The sequence below is a fragment of the Takifugu rubripes genome, chromosome 1 (genome assembly GCF_901000725.2).
Source record: "Takifugu rubripes chromosome 1, fTakRub1.2, whole genome shotgun sequence".
Lineage (NCBI taxonomy): Eukaryota > Metazoa > Chordata > Actinopteri > Tetraodontiformes > Tetraodontidae > Takifugu > Takifugu rubripes.
The window spans coordinates 9,230,149-9,256,423 of record NC_042285.1 but is presented as its reverse complement, the minus strand read 5'-3'; the positions used below and the strand labels follow the sequence as shown (position 1 = coordinate 9,256,423).

The following is a 26,275-nucleotide window of genomic DNA, read 5'->3' as shown; positions in this document are numbered from 1 at the left end:
GATTTGATATTCTTATCATGTAAGGTGTTGTAACAGGGGATCACTGCATCTCGTTCTTTATTTTAAATGTTTGCTCCCATCAAAGGTCATTCAAACATGAAGCACGATGCAAAATGTGAACAGGAATTTTGGTCTGACAGGGACGTTGGAAAAAACTCGGTTCCAAGCTCTCCCTCACCGTCCCGCGTCGGCGATTTCCTACTGGTGTAACACTTTGATTACAGTGAATGTGTATGTGCTCGTGTGTGTGTGAGAGATGGCATTCTCATCTACTCTCTCTCTCTTTGTCTCAGGTGATGCTGGTGGGGGATTCAGGAGTCGGAAAGACGTGTCTGTTGGTTCGATTCAAAGATGGAGCCTTTCTAGCTGGCAGCTTTATCTCCACTGTGGGCATTGACTTCAGGGTACAAATTCTCTCTGTCTCTCTCTCTCACAAACACACATACACACACACTTACTTCACTTAAAATATCACCTGTTGCTGGTAAATTTCCAGTATTTGCACCTAGTTCAGATATTTGCTGCCAAGAATGTTTGACTTTGTTGCTCCTGTTGCCGTCAAGGGAATATTAGAGACGGTTGGACAAATATGCCAACTCACATCACACATTTACAATAGTGTTTTAAACGGTAGTATTATCTAAATAAGATAAAACATGATGATGCAAGCTCAGGAAATTATCAGACACTTTTTTTTATCATTTCAAATCCTGTTGGAGAAGTAACAATGATATCAACTATGGCTCAGTTTACGTCACCATTTCAATATTAACCGGCCGGCCTGGTAGTAAATAAAGCGTTGCTACAACTGCAAAAAAAACCTCAAAGTTACATAACAAGCTACTTCTTCTTTGGGTTGCTTGCATTCCGTGTGTCACCTGTGCTGTTTCACTTGTGCTGTCTCACTTTGCACTCGCAGAGTCTTAAATCTCTCACCCAATGAGCAGGAACATTCACACTAAAAACATAAAACAAAAGGAGGTTAATGTCTTTATTGACAAGCTAATCCCTTTTTAGTGCTGGCATTTTCTGACTGTTGCCCACAGGGAGTTGTGAGCGGCACGGACACTTGCACAGCCCCAGATTAGAGGCGTTTTTGTTTTTTTGACTGGTTTCCCCTTCAGGAAAGACCCATAGCAGAATAAAGCCCTCCCAAAGGGGGCAGTTTTAGCCAGAATGTTAATAGGATTTTATTAGATTGTATAGAAATTGATGGTTCGCCTTTGAAAAGTTGCTGTAACCCTCGTAAATAATTGAAGATAATCAAGGCTGTGTTATTGTACCTGAATTTCCACTTAACCTTTTTAGACCCTGTTCTCATGCATATAAACACAAGTTTATTTTTCATATTGGCTTTTTTAATAAAGAAGAAACACAGTCCAGTTGACAGAGAAAACTACCTTGGATAATGATGACCTGGATGATTGAGAATCTACACAGACTTTTTTTTAATAAACTGGAAGTGCACGTGCGAGAGATTGATTCCACCTATTTTACCACAGTGCCGGGTTGCAATGTGGAACCACCTGTGTTTATTTGTGTTCATAAAAATGACACACCTACTGGTGATCAGGTGGAGACCTTTCTTTCACCCTACCCCTAACCCTAAACCTTATCCCTAACCTCGAACCCTAAGATGAACCCTATTAACTTTCTTTTACCCTAACCCTAACACTAGCCCTATTAATAGTCTTTCACCCTGATACTAACCTGATTAAAATTCTTTCATCGTAACCCTATCCCTTTTAACTTTGTTTCACCCTAATCCCCTAAACCTGAACCCTAAAACTAAAACTAATCCTAAACCCTAACCCTAACAAGAAACCTTGACCCTAAGCCCAAACCCAAAGCCTAACCCTAAACCCTAACACTTGACCTATTAACTTTCTGTCACCCTATTCCCAACCCTATTAACTTTCTTTCACTCTAACCCTAAACCCTAACCGTGACCCTAACAATAAACACTAACACTAACCCTAATCCTGACTTTAACCCCAAACCTAGCCCTAACCTCTAACCCTAAACCCGAACACTTAACCTAAACCCTAAACTCTAATCCTATTTCTTTTTCTAACCCTAACCCCAACTCTTTTTGATAACCTAACCCGGATACCTTTTCTTAACCTTAACGTAACCCTAATCTACCTAATTTCACACGTTCATTTAAAACCTGTTTATCACCTTCATTCTTAATCTTGTACCCACCTTTATCCCTACTTAATTTTCTATTAACGTCTCACTCCGATATACAACCAACAACTAACAACCCCCCCCCCCCCACACACACACACACACAGACACACACCCTCCCACACTAAACACTAAATGAAACCCTAACCCGTACCCCTAACTAGCAAACCAAAAAAATGGTACCAGAGTAAAAACAGAAAGCGCTATGAGTCTGCACTGAGAAAGGGTTTGTGTCAGTGTCACTGTTGCCTCTGGGACAGAGAGCAAAGCTCAGCTCCCCCCCAGCTTCTGCATCAAAAGGCTCAATGACAGCCAGGGAAGATGGCTGAGGTGTTGACTACATTCATTTTTGTTTTGGGGTTTTGCGTTGATTCCTTATCTATTTCTGTCCTCATTTTCACCCGCTGAGTGTCGAGCTGTCAAAACACAGCAGCCTTGATCAAATCGAATCTATTTACGAACACACAGCCACACACACAGCCATATACACATATACACACACACACATACATACAACTACACTTTTGCTGAGGTGAAGTCACCACCTTAACTAATGTGTGTGTTTTTGGACTGTGGTGGGGCAGGGTGTGTGTATCTGTTCTTGTACTTGCTATAAGTAGAGATACACACACCTTGCATTCTACTAGCAAAGTGAGGACAATTTTGGGAGTCAAGTACATTTTCACAGGACTGTTTGAGGGTTAAACTGTGGTTTTAAAGTTGAGGTTGAGGATACGGTCAGAGGATTAGTAGGGATGGTTATGGTTAGGGGAAGGAGGTGGGGAATGCACTCCTCACAGTGATGTACAAGGATATGTAAGTCTTGTGATGATCCACACAGATATGGTTCTGTTTATTTGTATTAAAATAGAAAAAAAACATGTAAAATGGGAAAATAAGGACTGAATAAATAAATCAGTGAATGTTCAGAAAAAAGCAGAGCAGGAGGTTTTATTAATAGCAGCTTGAAAAGCTGCACTCATGAGACAAAAGGCAAAACAAAAAATAAAGAGAGGAATTTCAGGGGTGGAGGCAGCACAGTCTGTAGAGGACTGGCTTGAGAAGCGGAGGGTTGTCAGTTCAAGGCTCGGTGCAAAAAAAAAAAGGAAGGTGTTCTAGTAGCAGGAGGAGGTGCCAGGACACCTTCAAGACACCTCAGAGGAGCCATGAAGCAAGGTACAGAACCCCCAAATACTCAAATAGGTCCTGCAATGAGCTAAAGACTCATTCAGTGGTGTACCCTGCCTTCACCCATATGCAGCTGGGATAGGCCTATCGTGTGACCCCCAAAAGGATATAGTGGTCAAGGAAAATAAAGAGGAAATTTTATGTTATTTTCTCAGAAGGTCTGAAGTGGAGCTGTTGTTTGATGTTTATGTTCATACTTTCAAGACTGCTTAAGGATTGACACACTTTGATTAGTGATAATCAAATGTTGCACTTGAATGCACTTTGAATGTCCCAAAGCTGCACGTCCATGCTGGAATATCTAGTGTTATCTTCTATGACGTCAACATTTCCTGCATAGAGGTTGTGTTGCCATAGAGATTAGTAGAAAAAGCAACACCGAATAGGCCTACACGGCTCCGTCATGTTGCTTGGTGTTGTTTTTCCCATGCTTTCACTAATTATTATTAGTGAAGGCAGCCATTGAGATCAAGTGTGTCTTGTGTCTCATCTGTGTCCATTCTGTGACCCTTCTGCCTTCTTTGTTTTTTTTAAATCGCCATGAGACATTATTGTCTCTGTTCAGTCAGCGGCTGGTTTGGTCCTCAATTCATGATTCAATGATGTAGTGCCGCTAAATGATCCGGGTCTAAATGCTTATTTTATATGTCCACAAATGCCATTAGTACAGGGGTAGAAACTGTTTTTTTGGCTGGTGGCAGAGGGGCTAATGATCTCCAGGCTGAGCTCCAGAGGTCCTGTGTGCCTGTGGGTGAAAGGTCCAGTGGGTCAGTCATGACTGCAGCGCTCCATCATTGTGAGTGTCCAGACGGAAGCTTCTCCACCTAAAAGACCCTAAGACTGAGAGAAACAAAATTCTCGGGTCTGATGAAGCCAAACCCGAACTTTTTGGCTTTAATTCTCAGCATCACTTTTGAAGGAAACCATGACCAGATCAACAAAACAAAAAGCCCCAAAATGGTGTGATGGAGTGAAATGGTCTTAAAAGTTTCTAAATATAGTGTATGTGTGAAATAAAGTGTGTGCGATTGAATAGAATTGAGTTTTAATCCCAGGATATGTCAGCGAGGCCTATCTTTCTGTTCTTTGCTTCAGTTGCCATGGTGTCGGCTAGCACAATGGTTATTTTCATGAATTGTCAAAAAGACGGAAAAATGATTGTGTCCACACGCTGCTGTGCCTGCCCTCCATCTCATCATGGCTCTTGGCTTCGTTTCCATGCATGTCAATGTGACACAGCCAAAGCTTTTTTGAAATTTCTCCAAAATACTCACCCCAGCCATCATTGTTCTGCTGCAAAAAAAGGAAGAAATATTGCCTGAAAGGTTTTGATTTGTTCAAATCTTCATTTAGATTTTCATTTTCCAAGTCGCCACATCCAAGATGCCATTTTTTTTTGAGTAGTTGAGTGACTAATGTTGAAAACATGCTTGAAGAGACAGCAAAGAGATGTCTATGCTGAGTCATCACAAGTCCAAATTGCCAGCAAGAGCCCATGTCAGGTCATTTTTGCTTAAATAAGAATCATGTCTGAGTCATCAAGATTTTTTAAGTTATTGATCTAACTAATGCTCGCCTATGTTTCACAGAACTGGCACGTTACTATTATGTTACGTGCACCAACATCCTGATGCCTGATAGGGGAATCTCAACTTAGAATGACTTAAGATGTCTGTGTAAATTCTCAGTCATCCAGGTCATTGTATCCAAGGTAGTTTTCTCTGTCAACTGGACTGGGTTTCTTCTCTTGAAGACGTTTCGCCTTCTATCCAGAAGGCTTCTTCAGTTCTGAAATCGCTGGGGAGAGAGCTTGAGAATATATAGCCCCTGGACCATTTGCTGGACTTAAGATGCTTTTCCACCGTAGGAATTCCTGGTAAATACTGGGGTCAGGATCTTTACAGGCACCATTTTCTCTCACTTGTTCCTCTCGATGGTCATGTCTCCATCGGCGCCATCATGAATTTCGATCGCCACAAAATCATTGAGCGACAGTTTCAACAATTTTTGACCAGCCGATGTGACAAAAGCAAAAATCATCGTGAAACTAATGAGGGAGGAGGTAAACATGGAAGGAGCTGAAAGGCGGTTGCCACATTTCTGGTTTGTGCATTCATGTACCCGATGGTGGATGCTTTGAACAACAGAAGCTGCCACGAAGAAGAGTTTGAAAAAAGCAATTTCGAATCGCATTACATCCTGTTCCCAATCAATGCAGGGTAAACCTCTTTTTTTTAGGGCTGATCTAAGTACCTACCCTGTTGCAGAGATATTTGTGCAGTAGAGAGACACAGCATCAACCCTGACGTTCCTGCAGTGGAATCGTGCCTTTAGAGCAACTGAGAAGGGCCAAAATCCCGAGAAATGTGCTGCATTTGTTTGATTTGTCTGTTTATATGACAGCAAACCATAAAAATAAATGCGTGTCTTCCAAAGTGTTAAGAATGTGCAGCGATACAACCTTGTTAACGTCAAGATAAGGAGACGGGAGTAGACGTCAGCACCTGCAGGTGGAGACAAGGTTGTCCAACTTTACCCTCGTGTTCAGCCTTTTTCTGATAGCCTGATGTGATCAGTCAGAATTCAACCTTTCTATTTTCAGTGCTTCATAATGTCGACTTGTGCTTCATAGCTTAGCTTTTGTGCCACTGTCGGCACTTTCGCTCCTCTTGAGCCATGAAGTTCTGGACATTTCAGTGTCATATTTGCCTGTTCGGATGCAACAGTGTTAATAGTTGGATTCCCGTTTAGCTCAGTCTCCATCAACCTCCTTTTAAATTTCAGGGTGTTTTCACACATATAGCTGTGGGCCAAAGACCCACGTGGTCCATAATACAACATGCAAACACATTTGCAGCAGACCAAAATACTCTGTCTGCTCTGCATATTCAGATCTGCAGATCATTTTTGGTGTGTAATTTAGTGTGGTTTTCCCCCTGGTGTTGATGTTTTTCTAATGCCTTTGGTTACTTTTGCTTTTTTATCCAAAATAAAACCATTAAAAAAGCTGCACCATCATCATCCCTCCTGCAGTTAGCATCCATCAATGAGCGGAACGAAACGCTCCGCTGCTAATAAATTGCCACAGGACGCCAACATCAAAAGAGTGAAAAAGTGAAAGCACACTAACATCTACCTCCAATGTTAGTCAATTGCCTCTGTAGGATTCAAGATTGGAGGTCAGAAAAGTGCTTATCAATTTGCAGCACACAATGACTAAAGTGCCTGTTTGGTTCCTAGGAGACCATTGTTACTGACCGGCAACGGTGACAGTGATGTAACACAATAATTCCCTGGGAAAGAAATGACCAGATTCTACTTGTTTGTCTAGCAGATGGCCTTCTATCACGCCAGCCCTCAGCTGCAGAGAGTCGAGGTTTAGTTTCTTCTGCTGACACTGAAGATCTGGACGTGGAGACGGGGGTACGCAGAATGTCACGGTTGTATTCGTTCGCTGTGGGTTTTTTTCCCACTGTCCTCACAACATTCGGCTGAAGGCCACAGAGCGGCTCCTCTGGAGCGTGTCACAGTGGAAAAACCATTTATCTTCACCGTACAGGCCTCCGCATGTACATCACATATCTTTATATGAAAAGTTATGTTACGCATCCACGAGCATGGAAACCTTAGTGTTTTGGGCATTTCTAGTTGGGTATCAGGCCACTCACATATCTGTACCAGAGAACCAGCTTCATGTGCTGTGAGAGAAACTCGAGCACCCAGAGAGTCTCTGGAAATCCGAATTCTCGCGGCCCTGCTTTTGTACTGTAGTGGAGCAGAAAAGAGAAGAAATAAAGCCCGAATTAAATCAAGCAAAGCTCCTTTGAATAAATGCATCGGTTGCACTCGTGCCGTCAGAAAACAACGGTTCTTCCTCTCCGGCTGACACGGAGCAGACTGTTTTTTGCAGCCCCGCTTGTTTAGATTTGCACCGACTGTCTTTTGTCTGAAGCGTGTTTTTAAAAACAGTGAAGGTTACTATGCGACTTCTTCAGCTGCCACTCAGGCTGCTGCCACTCAGGCTGCTGCTGTCGGTAGTAAAGAACAGATCCATCACTTATATAAATCAAAAGAACGGTTCCTTAAGACGAGCATGAGGATTGACCTCAGGATGACAAAACCATGCTCCTGACACTGCGAGTTACCAAAAGACAGATGGATGTCATTTAGGACTGAATGGTGATGGTAATTTATTAACGATTTGAGAAACCGCAGCTGAGTTCACCTCTTTTGGTCTATTTTGATTCGAGTTCCTGATTTCGAAGATCATTTTTGGGTCATTTTAAGGGCAATCACGAGAAGAACATGACAACCCCACAACGAAAAGCCCGAGTCCAAATCCAACCCACTTCATTTGAAGTCAGTGACATTAGAGGACATCAATTAGAAACTCGCAGTCTGGCCGTCACTCAGAAACGATTATATCGGCTGGCTGAAATTTGAGCTTGGGCTCGAGACAATGATTTAAAGACATTGTACGTTGACAAGACTGTCACTGTCAGTAGTAAAAGAGCTTTAGGAGACGGGAAGAACTAAGTGGAGGTGTTTGATCTAAACAAAGCCAACCGGAGCTCTGACAAGCACATCAGCATACTGCTGAAAATAGTTTGCTCCGTGTTCAGAGGAAAAACAGTCTTTACCTTTTTGAGCGCCCCCTGCTGTACACAAGTCACTCAAGTGGGTAGAATATGCAAAGATTTAATCTGTTGTGTCACATTTACTTTGTTTTCACCTGTAACAATGTCTGTTCTCTAATTACTTTATTACTTTAATACTTTAATTTAAGCCGAAAATACCCAAGATAAGTCTCAGTAGATATCTGACACTCATTTATACAACTTTACCATCAGGCATACCCTGCTGCTGAGTTCACAATGAGTTTATTAGTATTTTAAATAGTGACCATGTTTAGCCTGCCACTGACTCAGCAGACCTGCAGATAACATCACACACCTTAATTGTTTAGTCTCTGTTTCAGGATGTTGTCATGTGACCACCCAGAGCGAAGGTGAAGGCTAAGCTAGCTACTGGGGTATGTTTCTATGATGCCTTCATCGCATCAAAGTGCTGCCTTTGAAAACAGGTGTCAGGGTGGAGGAGAAGAAAGCTCAACGGCTGAGAGGCAGTGCATTACCACACACAAGCCCATGTACACAAACACACAAACACGCACCTGTGCGCGCACAAACTAACGGGAAAGCAATGAGCTGCATGACTGCACAAACAGTACAAAGCCTTACAAATGCCCAAGACGCCGCTTCCATCTTCTGTTTTATCATTCCATCACTACCATTATCATTTTTTTATCACATGGTTTACCCTCCCACACGCACACACACATACACACCCACGCACACAAACACACTCACGGTGCCTCCAGTAAGCTGTTTGTATTTTTCTTTATGTCCTCGCATCTTCATCTCGCTTAATCTTTTCTTCACCTTGTTGTTGGGTGTTCGTGCTGCCATTTGTCATCACTGCTCAGTTTAACCACGGAGCCTGCAGCAGAGAGGCTGAGACTGTGCTCCAACTTTTTAATATAAACCGTTTCACTTGGAAAACGGGCTCCATCTAGAAAATAGCAACCCCTCCCGAAGCCCCCTTATCTTTGTCAGAACAGGGGCCTCCGTGGTAAGCATTCATTAAACTGCCAGAACTTGTTTTTTTTTTTTTTTTTAGATCCATCCAAACATCAACATCCACAGCAAAGTTCTCTAACAAGAGCATTTACGCCGTGTCGTTCACACACGGATAATTTTTGGGCTTAAGCAGAACCCTTAAAATCCCGCAGGACTGCTGAAAGGCTGAGCCACGCCTTAATAGGATTTCAAACCTATTGTTGGGATAAAACCATCATGTCCAGCAGGGGATTGACTGGGCTATGGGGCATTACATGCTGCACCAGAGTCTAATGCCAGCACAGAACAGGTTTTACTGCAAATCTAAATCTACACCTAAATGAATAGAAGGACGCCAACAGAGCGATCCTCCATCACATGGAGCTCCCCTCCACTGTGCCCAACTACACTGTTATGGTCATGTTGTGAAAAACCGCTGTGACGGGACTTTGGAGGCAGACAGGAATGCCTGAAAACTGCTGCTTTGCAGGAAGAGAACATTAGAAAAGTCCAGTATAATGAAATATTCAGTGAACGGTAGTTATAGAGTCGTGCAGTAGATTCTGCTTGCATAGGCAAGGTTTTGAACCAAGTTGTGCTCTGCAATGCTAATCGTTTTAGCAATGCTTACTGCTTAAAGCTCAAAGTGCTCCCCAAAAGCACAACACCAGGCTTTGTGAGGGTGCTGTGTACATTAAAATCACCCAATGCCTTTTTAAATCGCCCTCAACATTCATCCTCCTTGTTTTTAGCAGTCCAGCTCTGACTCATCATGCACTCATCCTCCATTAGTCCTCGCTTGATAAAACGTATGTGAAAAATGATGTGACCCAATTCAGCAGAGATCCAGCTGATTGGATATTCTCACTGTCAAAAGAAAATGGAAATCACCTGAGTGCCTAGAATGTGAGCTGAATACATGGTCAGTATTTCTACTGCAACTAAGCAAGTTACAGAAATTATGATGTAGCTTCTTTGCTTTTCGAATTAATGGCCCGAGACCCTTAAGACAATAACCTGAGTCATCCCAAAAAAGCGACACAGAAAGAGTTTGAATTCAGATGGCTGAACATTCTGCAGAAACAGAAATACCTTTTGTTTTTCATATTTAGATTTTTTATTTTATGTACATGGCCAAACACTGACACTAATTTGTAAAAGGGGGAAAAAATGAGGATAATTATTCAAAGATGCAAAAATGGGCGATTTGACTGAATAGAGTCAATTGAAGCAACCACAATTGAAATTAGCATCCATGTGAATCACCAACCCGACTCTTTCACAATGCTAATGCAGATTTTTTCTTGGGAGCCTCTGTGGAAGCCAAGGTTAGGTATGTGTTAATGATTTCTCTGGAGAGTCAAGCTGGACAAACTTTGCATTCTGCTTCCATTCCACACAAATCTTAGTCCTTATTGACATATGTGAGAATAAAAGAGAATAAATGAGTCCATTATGGTCTAAAACAGATATCCATAAATGAGAAGAATCTCTAATGTTAGTCGATAGAGAGGCGCATCGGAAGAGACGTTGACTGTACGATGTCTGAAGGGTGAGAGCTTGTCTCTGGAGGTCTGAAGTGATTTGAAGACTTGGCAGATATCGAAAAAAAACCAAGACAGAGACTTTAGACGTCAACAATCTGACATAGAAGCAAAGACGATGGAGATCTGCAGGGGAGGGCTGGATTGGATGGCTTTGTGACAAATAGGGTCGGCACAAGCAGGGAAAGAACGGATGAGGGAGCAGCCACAGAGGGTGACAAATCCAGGATTAGCTAGCTGGTTAGCGGATGCAGCGCATGAGACTTTCTGTGGCAAACGGTAGCAACATGGCAAGGAGAGGTGTCTAGAAAGCTAATAAGGAAAAGAAGAAATTACTCTAAACCTCAACTTTCTCCATAATTCCACATGTAGGGTGTAGAGCTGGACTTAGAGGTTGTATAATAAAACGATAACCACACTTCAAAACAAAAGCTGTAGCAAATGTGCTAGCATGCATCTTATTGATTGCTTTTGTAAACATACTTGATGTCATCAGTCGTGTCACAATCCCTGTTTGGTATTTGAATTCTGACTTAGCACTACAGCGAGAGAGCTAAGAGGAAAAAGAAAAGTTTTACAATGACAGATCTGTTTCCAAAAAGGAGTCCGGTTATTATCCCGTTTGAGGGAGCGGTTCATCGGTTCCCTTGAACTTGCCATTGAAAGAGTCTCTCCCATTAATGACATTTCTGTGCAGCCGTGGTGCCTCTGACAGCAAGGAGATGTGGGTGTTCAAACTGTTTGAACCCAGGGTCAGTAAGAAAAAAAAAGATTCATTTAAAGTTTCAGTAAGGGCCCTGAAGCAAATCTGAAGCTTGTTTTTTTGGCCGTTTGTCTACATTTCCTCTAAACCTGAAGAGTTAGCATGTTTAAGGGATACGCGCTCATTAAGTCGGCTCTAATTAGACATTATGACTTCAGTGTGTTTGTTTGCTGTAAAAGCTTTTTAGAATTAGCAGTTCACCTTTTGCTTCAGAGAAGAAGTTGAGGAGATTTTGAAAATAAATAAATAAAGCGAGAGCCAAATGCTGACAGGTATATTTATGTGCGTAAATTTGCCAGAGATGATGCGCTGCCAGAGAGCACCTGGCTGCTTCACCACCCCGAGCATGTTGGGATGGGCAACTCTGAAGCCTTTGCTTCACTTCGACAGAATTCTTTGGCTGTCACACATGCCTGGTTCACATTCGCTAAATGTTGAAATTCTGAATGTTTTCCAACAGAAGTCAAGTTAAAACTAAGCACCTTGTTATCTGAGACCTGCCAGGGCTTCATGCTAAAGCAAAGGTTTTCAATTATGCAGTAAAATCTTCTAATAGTGAGTTCTACCTGATTACCACATGGGTGGCTGTAATGTGCAGGACTCTGTGCCTTCGTATATGGCTGAGCTACCACGTAGCTACCAAGTGGGAGAGATATTCTCCAAAATAACTTTTGGAGGAACATATACCGGTATTTACAAGAACTGCTGGCATTTCTCTGTATGAAGCTAAGTAATCATTAATTTTAATGCTGATGCAAATCCTTCCCATCTACTCTAAATGCTGTTTAATCTCATTCACTGGAGCTTTTAAACAAGATACATCTTGCATAATTGATTTTCCATAACTTGTGTTGCCACAGAAATTCATTCAGCCCCATGAATTTACAGAATAATCCTTCATTTTACAATGTTTTGATGTTGTTTTTTAGCAGGGAACTATTTTCGGTGTGTTGTATTTTGGAGCGTCTGATGGTTTCCCGGCAACTTGACGTGATGACAAAGAACGTGCTGCTGTGCTCCAATCACAATGCCGCCAGCGTCATTGTGGAGATGTTTATCTGTTATCGCTCATTGTGCTAGTTTCTGCAGTGGAACGCTATCGGCCGTAGTTGTCAAGCGTGATTTTTCCGTGGGGGGAAAAAAACAAACTAAAAAAAGAAGAGTGCCAGTTGAAAAGCTGCTGTTCACTCTGTTGATGACTCACAGATACGATTTTTTCACAGCCCTTTTGTACTCCTTGTTACACAACCATTATTCATATAATCAAGGACTGGTCACTCGCAGCTTGATTGACAGTTTTAAATCCCTCTGATGCTTGAGGCTGCAGTGGAATATTGAGCAGGTTAGATGTGCTGGCGGAAAATGAATATGCCACTTCTTCCATCCATCCATCCATCCATCCATCCATCCATCCATCCATCCATCCATCCATCCATCCATCCATCCATCCATCCATCCATCCATCCATCCATCACAATCTATTTTAGCAGCAGCATTATGTAATGGCTTTGCCTTTGTTTGATCAATTATATCTAATAACCTATCTAAATATTTCCATACATAACCACCCCCTGATCTTCTTTAGATTCTCCTACCCTCTCTGGATCTAATTGGGGTGCCTTTATTGAGCAGCTGTAGGAAATCATGGGCATATAGGACCAAAGACGGTAAGAAGGCGCTGGAGAATAAAAATAGAGGTCAAAATGAAACTGATGGAAAAGCAGACGAGAGGACCGTAGAGCTTCTTATTGAAAAAGGATTATTATGGGGCGAACTCCTGTAAATCCCGATATTCCTCTTGTCCTCTCTCATTAGTGTCCACTTCCTCATGCAGCCCACTTTATGAGCACAGGAGACCCCCTGTGAGGAGCCTACTCACAGTATTTATCCAAACTTTCCAGCAGGCACAGGTCAATCTGATATCAGCAGATCTGCAGTGTTTGTGTTTCCACCAGCTGTTCTCACGGCACGCTCAGTGGATCATTAAGCTTTATTACAGTCTGAGTTCCCCCCACTGCTGTTCCGTGCCAGGGTGAGACCCTCAGACGCCTCGTCAGAACAGACGCTGGTGCAGCGTTCCCTGGATTGGGAACACACCGGTTTCAGAAAATCGGGGTTTTCCCCCCTTTTTTTTTTATTTCATTGAGATACTTGAAAAATGCCAAAAGCAACCATTTCCCGTAATCGCCAACGTGTTCTTAGACAACCTGCTGCATCGCCGACTGACGCCATGTCACACATTTCTCCCGCAGGCGAGAGCGATCCGTTTATTCCAGATGTTGCTCCTGCAGAACGCCACCAAGTAGATTTCATATTGCAGCGAGCCTTCAGAGGCTCCAGCTGCCTTTACTTGGTTATTTAGAAAGGTTTAAAACCTTGGAGCGTCTGTTTCTGGATGGCTGAGGAAAGGTGGAAAAAAGGAAATGTTCTTAACTACGCCGGGCTTTGGAATGGCTCCACCTGAAGCCCCCTGCGGAGGCGGGCGAAGGCGTAATTATCGTTATTGTCATGACAGCGTCTGAACCACCTGCCCACGTGAAATATGTTGCATTATTTCTGCCCAGTTTAATGACGGTGGTTTTGTGTTGGCTGTGTGAACAGTGACATGACTTGTGACTTCGCGCCCCCCCTTATGTGTGCCCTTGTGGTTCACCTTTCTACCAGTTGTCATGTGGGCTGTCGACCTGGCACGCCAGCCTGCGGATAACTAGGCAGATAGCACATCAGTAAAAAGCTTCTTGGTTTTAAATCTGGGAAATGAAAACCAATCACAGCTCTCAGCCCCAGACATCGTATCTTCACCTCTGCTCTTATTGTTTTATGAAACTAAATTCATCTGCCTGCTCGTTCCCTGCAGACATATCGATCTGTTTTGTCCCCTTTTTTTTGCCTGGTTTCACTGATATGGTCATGGTCGCTGATTTTATTTCCTGCTCAACTGGCCTTAAAATGTTCACAAACAAGAACATGGTTCTCCACTCTCACACCCTGAGCAAAAACTGATTTTCTGTCCCAGAGCTGTACAGAGTCATTGTTTATGAAAATATTCTGTTCCTTTTGTTGGTGGTAGTCAGGTTACATCAGGGACAAGAGCTGAAGAAAAATAATTTAAAAGCCTGGGGAAGAGCATTATTTTAATTTTAGCAACAGGCTGCAAAGTACCTGCAAGGATGGTTCCCTCAAATTTCTAATCCTGCAGCAGGTTTCCATGTGTACATATGCAGCAGCAGCAGCCGCCGACCAGGCTTTGGGTGTGTTGTCAGTATGTTTTTGGCTAGTTTGTGGGATTGTTTTTAGCATGCGGTGGTTCAGGAAGTGAAGAGTTGGAGCAGTCTGTTCTGGAATACGAAGGTCATTGGGTTGATCCTAAACCCCTGCCATCTTCACATCAAAATCCTTTAGCAAGACGCCAACCCCTGATTTGTTGCCGAAGCTGTGCGCTAGAGGCTATCTCTCACGATGCACATGTGGCGCCCCGCTACCAGTGTGTGTGTGAGGGGATGAACACAGGTTTGCTGTTGAAGTGACCAAAGCTGACAAGGCAAGAACCGTACTAATTCAGTCTATTTACTGCTGAATCAACTAATCTGAGGGCTGTGATTGACAGATCATTAAAGAGTGGGTTTTTTGCCCAAGTCGTCAAAAAGTTAGCTGTAAAAATGTTTCTCAAAAGATCAATTTCCTGAACGATTTGAAGAAATTGTGCACATTTTGAGGGGAGTCGTTAATCAAGATGTTATATCATCTATAAACTTATTTTGTTTCTTTGGTTTTGCCTTACGCAGCTTAACAGATTTTTATTTATTATTTTTATATATAATTTTTTTGCTTATGCAGCAAGGAACCTCTTTCTCATCCCACAGAGAACACCAGCATGCTTCTGAATCATAAATCCAGTCTTGTAATTAACCAGGAATACCACTGCTGCCCTAATCCTTGTTTACAACAAAATAACAACAAAAGCTGTAATATTGTAATATTAATATTCTTGCTAGCTCCAGACTTGGTTACTGGTTTTTTTTTTACATCCTCTGAAAGGAAAAAAACATGTATTGATCTGCTTGGCAATATTCTTAGGATGCATTGGAAAAAAATTGTTAACTTGTGGCTATTATAAATTCAAATATACATAGCTATAATTTTAACACAGGAAAAGTTGTGTATACGTGTTTGTTCACACTCTGATTCACGTGTGTGTGTGTGTGTGTGTGTGTGTGTGTGTGTGTGTGTGTGTGTTGACGCTGCCTGGGAACCATAATGGTGGTGGTAAATGATGCAACACCCTGAAACAATGTGATCCGTGATAATAAAAGCTGTGTTTGAGCATTTGAAGAAACAATGTGCTGACTACATTAAAGCACTGAAGTGGGGCTTTTTTGCACTGCATTTTCTAGGTTTTCCAATTTCTTGTGTGACATTAGGAGCGTCTGCAAGAAAGCCGTGCAAGCAGGTGCAATTTAGCTGCACCCAAAAGTTCTGCTTTCAGATACTGACACCAGAGTAGAGTTGGCTGCTACTGTGTCACGCACTCACATGCTCATCTTCCCTCTTGATCTGATTCAGTATTTTCTTTTTTTTCCAGAACAAAGTGATGAGCATCGATGCTGTGAAGGTGAAACTGCAGGTATGAGTTGGCTTATGTTTGTTCTTTAAATCCCCATCATCTGTTTCCCATGCAGAAACTGCATCCCACATGTCTTCATTTCCACCTCCATGTTAATGATAGAGGCCCAGGGATGAATTAATGAGGTCTTCATTAATCTCTTGATCCTGTGCTGCTGCTGTGTCTTAAGGCAGCAGGGAGAAGCAGATGTTTCCTACAGATTAGAGTCTGGGAATTGTGCTGATAAGTCCGTGTCAAAATTTGTATTAGCATAGTGTTCTATGCCCTTTCGTTTAACCTGCATGTCCTTTATCATTGTTACCAGCCTATTTGTCAAATGTAAGCTCCTTGCAATTAAACCAGTAAGCAGTGGGAGTAATCATGTCCTTATGCTTCCTCGTAGATATGGGACACTGCCGGACAGGAGCGCTTCCGAAGCGTCACCCATGCTTACTACCGTGATGCCAACGGTAGGACTCCTCTGATAGTCCACGTGGGCTTGTTATACATTGACTGAAGCCCTTAGTTATGCCTTCATTACTCTCCTAACGCAAGAGCTCACCCTGTCGTGTTGGGATAGCAAAAAAATACAAAACCCGATGGACCCGTGCGCGCCTGTGTGAGAGGCAATAGTGAAAATGAGGCGTCGTACTGCAGGAACTCATTCCTCTGTGTGTTTCTGAGAGTGTGTAGCAGTTCTAACGACTCCCCTGACAGCATCGCCTCAGGCCATGTTGAACGGACAGGTGTTGTGCTCAGTCGCACGCACGCACACACACACACACACACATACACACACACACACACAGGGGCCCACATGTATGTATTCGCTCGTGAATAAGGCTCCTGCACACATTCATTTATGTAAGGGTTTTCTCTGTTTGTGTGTGTCTCTATGTGCGTGTGTGTGCGCTGGCCAGCTTTTCCGTGTTGTTCTGCTCTGTCAGTGCAACACTTCACCCTGGCTGATCTTTAACAAGGCTCCCAGGGAGCTCCAGCAGCTCTTCTGAGGTTTCCGTCTGTTTCCGAGTTTTTAAAAAGATTTGGCAGGCCAGATTGGGATAAGACACAATGCAGTTGTGATGGAACATCTCATTTCCTGCGGATCAACTGATGCTGTTCGTAATGCAGCAGGTGGTAGGTTTGCTTTTGGAGCTCTTCGGTCAACAGTCGGGCGTCCACCGACCAGCTCTTCCAAATAATCACAATTTAATTGATAATTTGACAGTTTGCGCCAAATATCCTGCTGGATTCCTTATCTGATTCTGTTTCATCTCGACACACAACACATGAACTCTGCTCCCCCACTTCATTCATGTTGTTTTCTGCCATCACACAGCTCCAGTGCCATCTGCTCCGAGTTACCGAAAGGATTTAGGCACATAAGGAGTGAAACTGAAAAGCATTGCTGAATCTCAGTGAACCAGAGCCAGCGTACCAGTGTTATTGCACGGGGACATTACTGTATCCAGACTGCTGCTTATAAAAGTCTTTATAAAAGGCGATTAAACAGTAGTTTTAGGAAATAAAGGTCACATTTCTGGTATTTTTATCTCAATAGGTTAGCTTCATTTCGTGCTTCTAATTTATTCACTGCTGTTTGATGAATCGGGACATTTCGTTTTGACCTTGAAAATTGGCGCCTTTTTGGAAATGCTGCCACAAAATCAGGCATTTCAGGCCGCAGCAAGAAGAACTCTCAGATGGACTGCTTCGTGAGAAAACAAGCCAGCCCAATTAGACAATCAGCGCAAATGAGTCAGTGGGCGCAGACCAGAACAGTCTGCCAGGTCCATCAGCCAGGAGGCCACCAAGGTGGCTGGGTCCGAAAACCACTCCCCTACTTTTTTTCCTTCTTTTCCCCCCAGTGGCAAACCTTCATAAGGAACATAATCTTTTTAAACCTGGCTGCAGCGTTCACTCCAAAACTGATGACATCACGGCTACATCGTGGCCACTGTTGGTGGGATCACTGCGCTGTACGCGTGTATCTAGAAATCACAGCGCTGCCCGATTGCGCAGCCTTTCTATGGATTAAATTATTTTACCCACAAAGGCTTTTTCATTTTACAGAGAAGTTTTCTTATAAACATGCCTCTGGCAGGTTTGAAATCCAATTTCCCTCTGAAAATGGTGCACAAACTCCTGTAGCCTGATGTGCAAAACAACACTATCTTCTTTTCCCTTTTTTCCTTTATTCTTCTTCACTCTCTCTCTTTACTTCTCTGTTAGTTAGTTGTTGCACTTGTCCGAGTTATTTTAGGACTGTAAGGTAGTCATTTTATTTACGTAGGTCATGGTTGCACTGTTGCATTGAGGCTTCAAGCCTCGGGTACACAGACAGGGAGCTGCTTCCACAGCAGGGTGACCTGATGGCTACAGACTCAGCTACACCTTCGAAGAGAGAAGTAAACTAGCTCCATTTGAGACTATGCCAAACCCAGTGAGGACTCAACATTCATGTGAAGAACGTGTGCAATAGTAAGCCGTGAGGAAAAGAAACGGATCTGTGGTCATTGTTTGGAACATTTACAAATTATGGATATTTCAGCCTGAAATTAAAGTCTTATCACAGAAAATGAGCCAATCTCTTGAACTGGAAACAACAGAGAAACAGCAGCTAATGGCTGCATCACTGAAGCAATTGAAGGTTTTAATTAAAAAAGACAGTTCAGCTCCCTTGTAATTATTTCTATTACAATCAATGTGTTAGTATTGTGGGTTGAGGAGAGGTTTTTTATCTTTAAAGCAGCGGTGGTGAAAGTTATATAGAATCTGAATCTGGACGGCAGCAGATTTAATACTGTAATCTCAGATTTCTCCGAGATGAGTGATTGCATTTGTTTTCATTAAAGAAAATTTTACTCACATTTATTTATCAGGCTTTATTGTGAAGTTTGATAAAATTGCAATATGATGTGATAATAAATACATTTTAGACAGTGACACATTTGACAATAGCACCAGGTTACTTTATGGATTTAACACAATCAACTTAACAATATTTTAGTAAAAGGCACAAGAACAGAAGGTAGTGTAAATTTCTGTATAAAAGCCTTTATTGAAGATGATATGTGGGTTAATTTAACTTTCCATTTATTTGGCTGGTCCTTCGAATATATCGTATTCATATTCAGTACATTTACCCAGATGAGTGATCACTACCACCCAGGTAATCTTGCATCGTCCGTCTAATTAGAAGCCCCAAGGCTTCAGACCTCTGTTGTGGCAGTGGCTGTCCCAATTATTCAGTTTCACCTAAATGCACCATATCCCAGGGTCCCTGTGCACATGTCCTTTGCACTTTCTCACAACAGCAGCATCAGCTGGAGTCTGTATAACAATGTCCTAAACAGAAATTCTGTTACGGAACGGGGCACACAAGAACACAAGGGCAGCCCTCCAGGACTGCATAGCACCCAGGGAAACAGACGCGGCCCTCTAGGAAACAGGGAGCAGGAGCAGCCCTCCAGGGCACAGGGAACAGGAGCGGCCCTCCAGGAAACAGGGAGCAGGAGCGGCCCTCTAGGAAACAGGGAGCAGGAGCAGCCCTCCAGGGCACAGGGAACAGGAGCGGCCCTCCGGGAAACAGGGAGCAGGAGCAGCCCTCCAGGGCACAGGGAGCAGGAGCGGCCCTCTTGGAAACAGGGAACAGGAGCGGCCCTCCAGGAAATGCAGAACACCAACACATTACAAGGGAGACGAACAGACAACCTCACAACACAAACAGACAACCTCACAACACAAACAGACACCCCGGCGCTGACAGGCAGGCATAACCTTCTTAAATAGGCAGCAAGATGTAAATTGCCTACAGGTCTGCACCCAATTGTGCTCCACCACACCCCCTGCAGGACAAAGACAGACACAACCCAGAACCCCAACAAATTCTGTTGACAAAGTCATTGTGTTGGGGCCAACTGGCGAGGAGTGCTGTGCACATGAAGTCGATCCTTTTCCTATCTAGCTCTGCAACTTTCATTTCCTCACTGGATTATCAACCCAAATCACCAAACAAACATGTTTAGTTTAAATCATAAACTGGAGCAGCCTTGTGCTAGAATTAGTGCTTATATTTCTATAGTTGTTTTGGGGCCGTGCAGATAAATACCTTCCTCCTGTCTGCGTAGTTTTATTTGCTTACAGCTCTCCATCACTAATGAGAATGGCTGAGGGCAATTATTGAAGCAAAATGTGAGAAAAGCTGGGGAGTAAAGGAAAGGGCAGGGAAGAATCAGATGGATTATGACAAAAGGATGGAAAGGATGGGGGAGAGATCATTCATGTTGCACTTGTTTGCATACCGAATTAGATTTGCAAGGTCACGGCTGGAGCTCTTTTGGAGGCTTTATTCTAAGACATGAGTACACAAGTAGACAGTAGGGATGTAGCTTGCTGCGTCATCTTCAAACGTTGTTTCGTAGATCATATTTTATATCACACTTTTCTGAAGAGGCTTTACACAGCGATGGAATCTGCTCTCAGTAAGCTTACAGAATCTTGTCAGGATTCACAGTTTTCTATAAAAGGTAGGAATCTTCTGATAAGTCAGAGTGTAAAATGGCAAACACAGCAAAAAGAACAATGCTAACAACCATACAGCTCTAAAAGTGTCCCCAAGTTATCAATTTGCCCATCACTTTACACACATTGTTCAGTTAAATTAACCCTCTGAATTTACTCATGCCTTATTCAAAGGCCAATCATGGCTATGAGGGTTCAGGGGCTCAACAGGCAACCTTTTCTGGTCACCTTTTCTGTCTCGCTTCTCACACCCCTGGGTCCAAAACACCCACAATTTGATTTACAGTTCACTTTAATTACAACCAAACCGATGTGCGCTTGCTTTCAAACGGATTCCTCCGCCAAGATTGTGAGATGAAGTTGAACGCACCACGAGGCCGAATCACTGTAAATAACTTCATTATCCCTCGTTTGAATTCTGCTCAGGAATCTTTAGATGACAGCATCCTCTCCATCTTTGGTGTCCTGCCATTAAATGGAGATGAATGATCTTTTACGGGTGGCGTAATCAAAACTCATATTAAATAAGCAGTTGTGAAGAATGTTAAATTCTGAGCCCATTTATGTGTCCATCACATGTTGGTGTAACAGGAATTGGAAGAGAAAGGCAGTGGCCAAGGTCAGCTGGTGATTACTGGTGCAAATTATTGCCTGTGAGATGGATGTTAGCAAAGCTGTTTTAGGAGTCATTTCAGTCCATCAAACTGAGCGCTTAATGTAGCCTGTAGTTGTAAAATGTGGACGTTCCTGTAATATTTGTACCCACACAAACGCATATAAATTAAAACACTGCAAGCGTATCAGTGTGTTTCTCACAGACACCTAATTATAGCTTAGATTGCTGATGCTTGTGCTGTTTTCTTCCCGTCTGCTTTAGATCCTGCAATGCTATGCATGTACCATCTGAGAATGAGCAGGGATTAAAGAGGACTTTCACTGCTGTCTCTGAAAGTTTTATACCCTCATTTTCAATCTGAATGCTGGATTCTTGGTTACATCTCTTACCAAGAATCAGAGGACTCAGTTTGTCCTGGCTCTTACAAAATTCTCCTGTTTCAGAATGATGAAGGTTTTTCAGCAGTAGAAAAAACTCAAGCCTGTCTCTGAGCCCTGTAGGCAGGTCTCTTGACCTCATCGCAGACCTTCTATCGACAAGTGTGCGTCATTCCAAATCATCTTATTCAAGCTAAAACTACCAAGGGTGGACTCTAATCATCTAAGAGTCATAACAAAAGGTCTGAGCACTTAGCATATCACTTACGCCCTAATAATGACACTGTAGAAGAAAATATATTCTTGCACCATGATTCAGCAGCATAATTTAAAAAGAATGTGCTGAAATCTTGGTGATTTATACTCCTGCACTTTTGGTGAAATAATTTCCCCCAGGCTCATTTGTCCCAGTAAAAGTTGATCACATGAAGGAAATGAGCGAGTGTCTCCCTCATAGGTGTAATGAGTTTTTCTGTCTGGCTGGGTTTTAAAATACAACACCTCCACGTTATGCTCGAAACGGCATAATACAGCGCTGCAGCAGGTGCACTCAGAGGTAATTAGAATCCGCATGTGTGATTTGGGGGTCAGGAGAGTGCTAATTTACTGCTAAATGGTAGGCCTAAGTGTTAGGCTCAGCTAAAGGAAAGCATGTTGTGAAGTTGTTCTCAACAGATTGCCTGACACCTGCACCTGCACCTGTTAGACTGTTAATACATGAGAATGGATGCATCGTTCATTCTTTCAGCTTCACGTCGGAGGGTTTGCAAGAGTGTTGCATTAAACCAGCTACATTTCCTCTAAGTATTTGCCATTTAGACTGGTAATGACCTCTTATTTGGTCCAAGCTAATACATATTGGATGTAAAGAGAGAAATGTTGCTCACAAGTTCTACATTTGGAGTCCAATATGACAGTGGGTTTAATTTAACATAATCATCACAGTTTTTTTACATGCAGCCAGTGGCATTTCCATGGCAAGAAAAGAAAGACAGCGCTGATGTTGGCCTGAGCAGTGGATGGAGGAGGGAAGCTTTTGTGTTTTTGTCACTCGCTATGCTGTAGCACAATAGATTTGAGCAGAAAAGTAATGAGGAGGTGAATGAAGTATGGATTTTTAACCAGGATTTAACCCCATGTTTAAGCATGGTATCTAATTTCCTGGGCTCTGAAAATACCTGACCACTGACTGGTGACTAGGTTCATGGAGTTTAGGAAAACATCTCAGTGGAGGAAATATGATGTGCTGCAGTCTGTCAGCTCCGGACTTGACTCACTGGCTGCATCAAAGTATTAATTATGTTGGTCGAAACAAAAGAAGACATAAAATTTGACAAAATAAAATATTACATTATTTTCAGAAAGCTCCTGATGTTGAAGCTAAAAGTCTTCACAATAAATCTTGATTGCTTTATTTAAGCTCTATTGTACCCATAGGCAAACTACCGGTAATAATACTGTGAAACTGTGTGTCCCAAAACACTTTAAAATTTGTGTGGGTGCGCTCACGCCCAGTAAACATTTGCTCGATTATGTTCAATAAATTACTGACTTGAAAATTTGTGATATTTTTCTTTCCACAGCTCTCCTCCTTCTCTATGATGTCTCTAACAAAGCATCTTTCGACAACATCAGGGTAAGACACACCCATTTATTTGTTTATAGTAGAGATTTCTGGAGAAGTTGCTTCATTAACAATATTAAATAAAGGTGTTAAATAAAGGTCAGGGCGCTCAGCCTACAGAGACAGCACAGATTATGATAGAACCTATAAATCTACTTCACTCAGGCTTAGAGAAGGCAATGGTGCTAAGGTCCCTTGGTAATAAAGAATAAGTCCTGAAAGCCCTCTGGCCCTTTCTTTGGAGGCTTTATGGTCACAGTCATTAAGAATCCAGGGAGTATGCAGGATACACTGGGGGATAGATCTCATCATGAGAATGGGTTGGGGTTAAGAGCTAGACAGTGGAACACTGAAGCTAATTTGCATATTAACACAATTCAAGAGCTCTTGCCATCATTTGCTTCTGTGCTCAATTCTTCCTGGCTTCCTGGAGGACATAATGGTCCTTGAATGCTAGAAGTGAAATGTTGACTGTATGTTGATTCAAGACAGATGCGTCATTATATTTATTCAACCACAGGTACATTTGACATTAGCGGTTCCTCGGTTAGTGGCTCGACTGGTGAGGGTGCTCTGATACTGCACCCACGGGGTCTGTCGCAGCACCACTTTTCTGCCCTCACTTCCCAGTGTTGATTTTCTGCCACCTTCTGCCACCACTCCCATCATCTCTCGTGGCTCTTCTTTAATGACTGCAGAGCACATTTAAGAGCAGATAACTGTGGGCCTTCCAGTGTCTCTGGATCCATTGGGCTGATGTGATGCAGTTATATTTAGAGTCTTCGTGTTAGAGGTGGACTTTCAATTACAGTGTGTGTACAGTGTGCCTGTGTTCTCAGGTGTGTGTAGGTGTGTAAAATGCTTTACATCAGGAGATAGAGTCCTCCCAGGAGGGTAAAAAGGCACCGCTGGCTTCTCTCTCAACAGCCCCCCCCCCTTCATTATGTTTTAAATTTTAAGCATGAGCTCACACTTTCGGATATTTGACACTCTGGATGTAATGGAAATGAAGAGCAAAGTCAATGAGGAAGGAGGAGGCAAAGTCTCTCTCCCTTAAGTGGCACAAACGTGTCAAAAGCTACCCAATAGCACATATGCAGCACTTCATGAATAATGGACTAAAATGACACCAAGAGTCCATTTCTATTCAGTGGTGGATGATTATGCAGAAATCAGCTAATGCAAATGTTATTTATGCAGTCAAGGTTACAGATAAGAGCAACAGTTTAAGCAATAAAACAGTAAACGATCCCAACTATATGCTATAAGCGAGTTTTAAGAAGACAATATTAAGTTTTCCCTGCCTAAGATTCTTTTGCAAGACAATCAAAACTTCTGGAGCCCCAATGGAAAAGGCTTGGTCCCTCTTAGTAACAAGTCAGAACTTTGGAACCATCAGAATGGCGAGAAAGGATCTCAGGCAGCGGGTGATAGGGAGTGAAAATACTCCCTGGCTGATTCTTGTGGTTAGTGGTGCAGCTCTACCAGAATGGGAACGTTCTGCTGCCTGCAACATCAGGCAGCAGTCTCCACTGCAGGAACCTTTCCCGAACAGCCATTTACAGGAATGTTTATGGGGCTTAACTGTGTCCCTGCTCCAAGGTAGGTGCTCAGCTCAGCCCCGGAAAACTCTTGGATGCGGTTTGGTGTTGGCGCTGATTAGCTAAACCTAGAGTAGGGCGTGATGCAGAATGCAGCAGAAGAGAAGCATTAGCCTAGCATACACTGCACTGCTTCTCCTTCATAGCATCCACCACCATGTACACCAACACATGAACCAGAAACATATCTTGTTTTGTATTTTATAAGTATTACATGGGTGAAACTATGTAGCTGCACACTTCATGGAGCTGTATGAAATCATATTCTCTTAGAATATTATGTTGAATCGGCTCCTTCCATGTTTCCCTTCTTCCTCACTGTTGGAATCTTTGTTATTGTTCGTTGCTTGTCCCATTGACATTGCGGTAAAAACTGCAGCAACCATGACGTGGCGATCGGAACTCGTGACTTCGCCGAGGGGTCCTACCCTGCAGTGGAGACCATGGAGAGGGCCAAGGGAGAGGAACGGTTCTTGTAAATTTCCCGCCTCCCATATTTACTGGGGATGGAAACGTGCATATCCACCAGAATGAGCAATTTAAAGGGAAGATCAGTGATGACCTGGGGAGACATATCCTTGTGAGGCTGCAAAGACCACCTCACGCTACCCAGAGGTACCCTGATTGCTGCTGTGTACTAAAATGAGCAGTTCAGACCCACTGCCTTGGTGCTGCCGACTGACCTGCCAGTTCCCTAGACCATTTAGTGGTACCTAAAACAACTCTGATCACCATTTTGTACTAAGTGGCTTCCAGCACTGTGAATCAGTCTACAATTGTGAATTTCCTGTTGATAGTGACCATGTTAGATTCATATAGTATGTATTTTTAATCAATATAAGCACAGTAGCCCAGATCTGAAAATCTCGACTGTGTGCATTTGCTGAATCTTGCTGAATTCGGCACCCCTCGCTGCCACAGGTGTGCTCCAGATTTTTGGACTTCATAACTGTTAGACCCTTGACAGCAACAAAGCTGTACTTTTGCAAGAGGGCTTTCAGTGATTTAATGATTTATTGATTTTTCTCCCTGGTTCCTGTGCCTGAGAGTGAAGGTCAATACCAATAAAACCAGTCGGTGTAAAAGCGTGTGGGTGTGTGTGTGCGTGTGTGTGTGTGTGGTTGTGATTGTGAGTAATAGAGGCATTTCTAGTCAGGTTAAGCAGTCAGCTGTTAAACCTTAATCTGAATTTAGAGCCAAATTTTCACAAATATGTGAATATGTGACTTTCACAATCACAATCCAATGAAATATATTGGTGTTAAAAATAAAGATAATGGCAAATACTCTAAAAATAGTCAGCACAGATCTAGTTGGCATGGTAACAGTAAAGCACAAAACACAAACATGTTGCTACCTAGTGTGTGTTGACAGTTATTCAGTTAAACATAAAAAAATGATATTCTGCGTATGAAACCCTCTCGTAGCTGGAGTCTTTCCCATCAACTGTGTCTATTCTCATCGACATCTTGTCTTTAGAGTTCGGCTGTCTATATTCATGTAATGTTTTTTTGATGAGGGAGACCGGTGAGGGTTCTAGTCCACTCTCACCACTCCTGTGGCAGACAGCTGTTATTAGTAGATCGAGGCTCGGAAATGCAGGCTGCACTCTACATACTGAGCACCA

The 26,275-nt window shown here is 42.7% G+C and overlaps 1 protein-coding gene across 1 annotated transcript in view; it reads left to right on the top strand.

Annotated features, from left to right (window-relative positions):
* Positions 1-26,275, top strand: part of LOC101076017 (ras-related protein Rab-26-like) — a 41,974-nt gene that overhangs the window by 891 nt on the left and 14,808 nt on the right. Inside the window, exons 2-5 of the mRNA XM_003961547.3 lie at positions 294-404; positions 15,886-15,927; positions 16,310-16,376; positions 23,007-23,059. Of these exons, the coding sequence (XP_003961596.2) occupies positions 294-404; positions 15,886-15,927; positions 16,310-16,376; positions 23,007-23,059 (273 nt within the window). The remainder of the gene's footprint in view (positions 1-293; positions 405-15,885; positions 15,928-16,309; positions 16,377-23,006; positions 23,060-26,275) is intronic.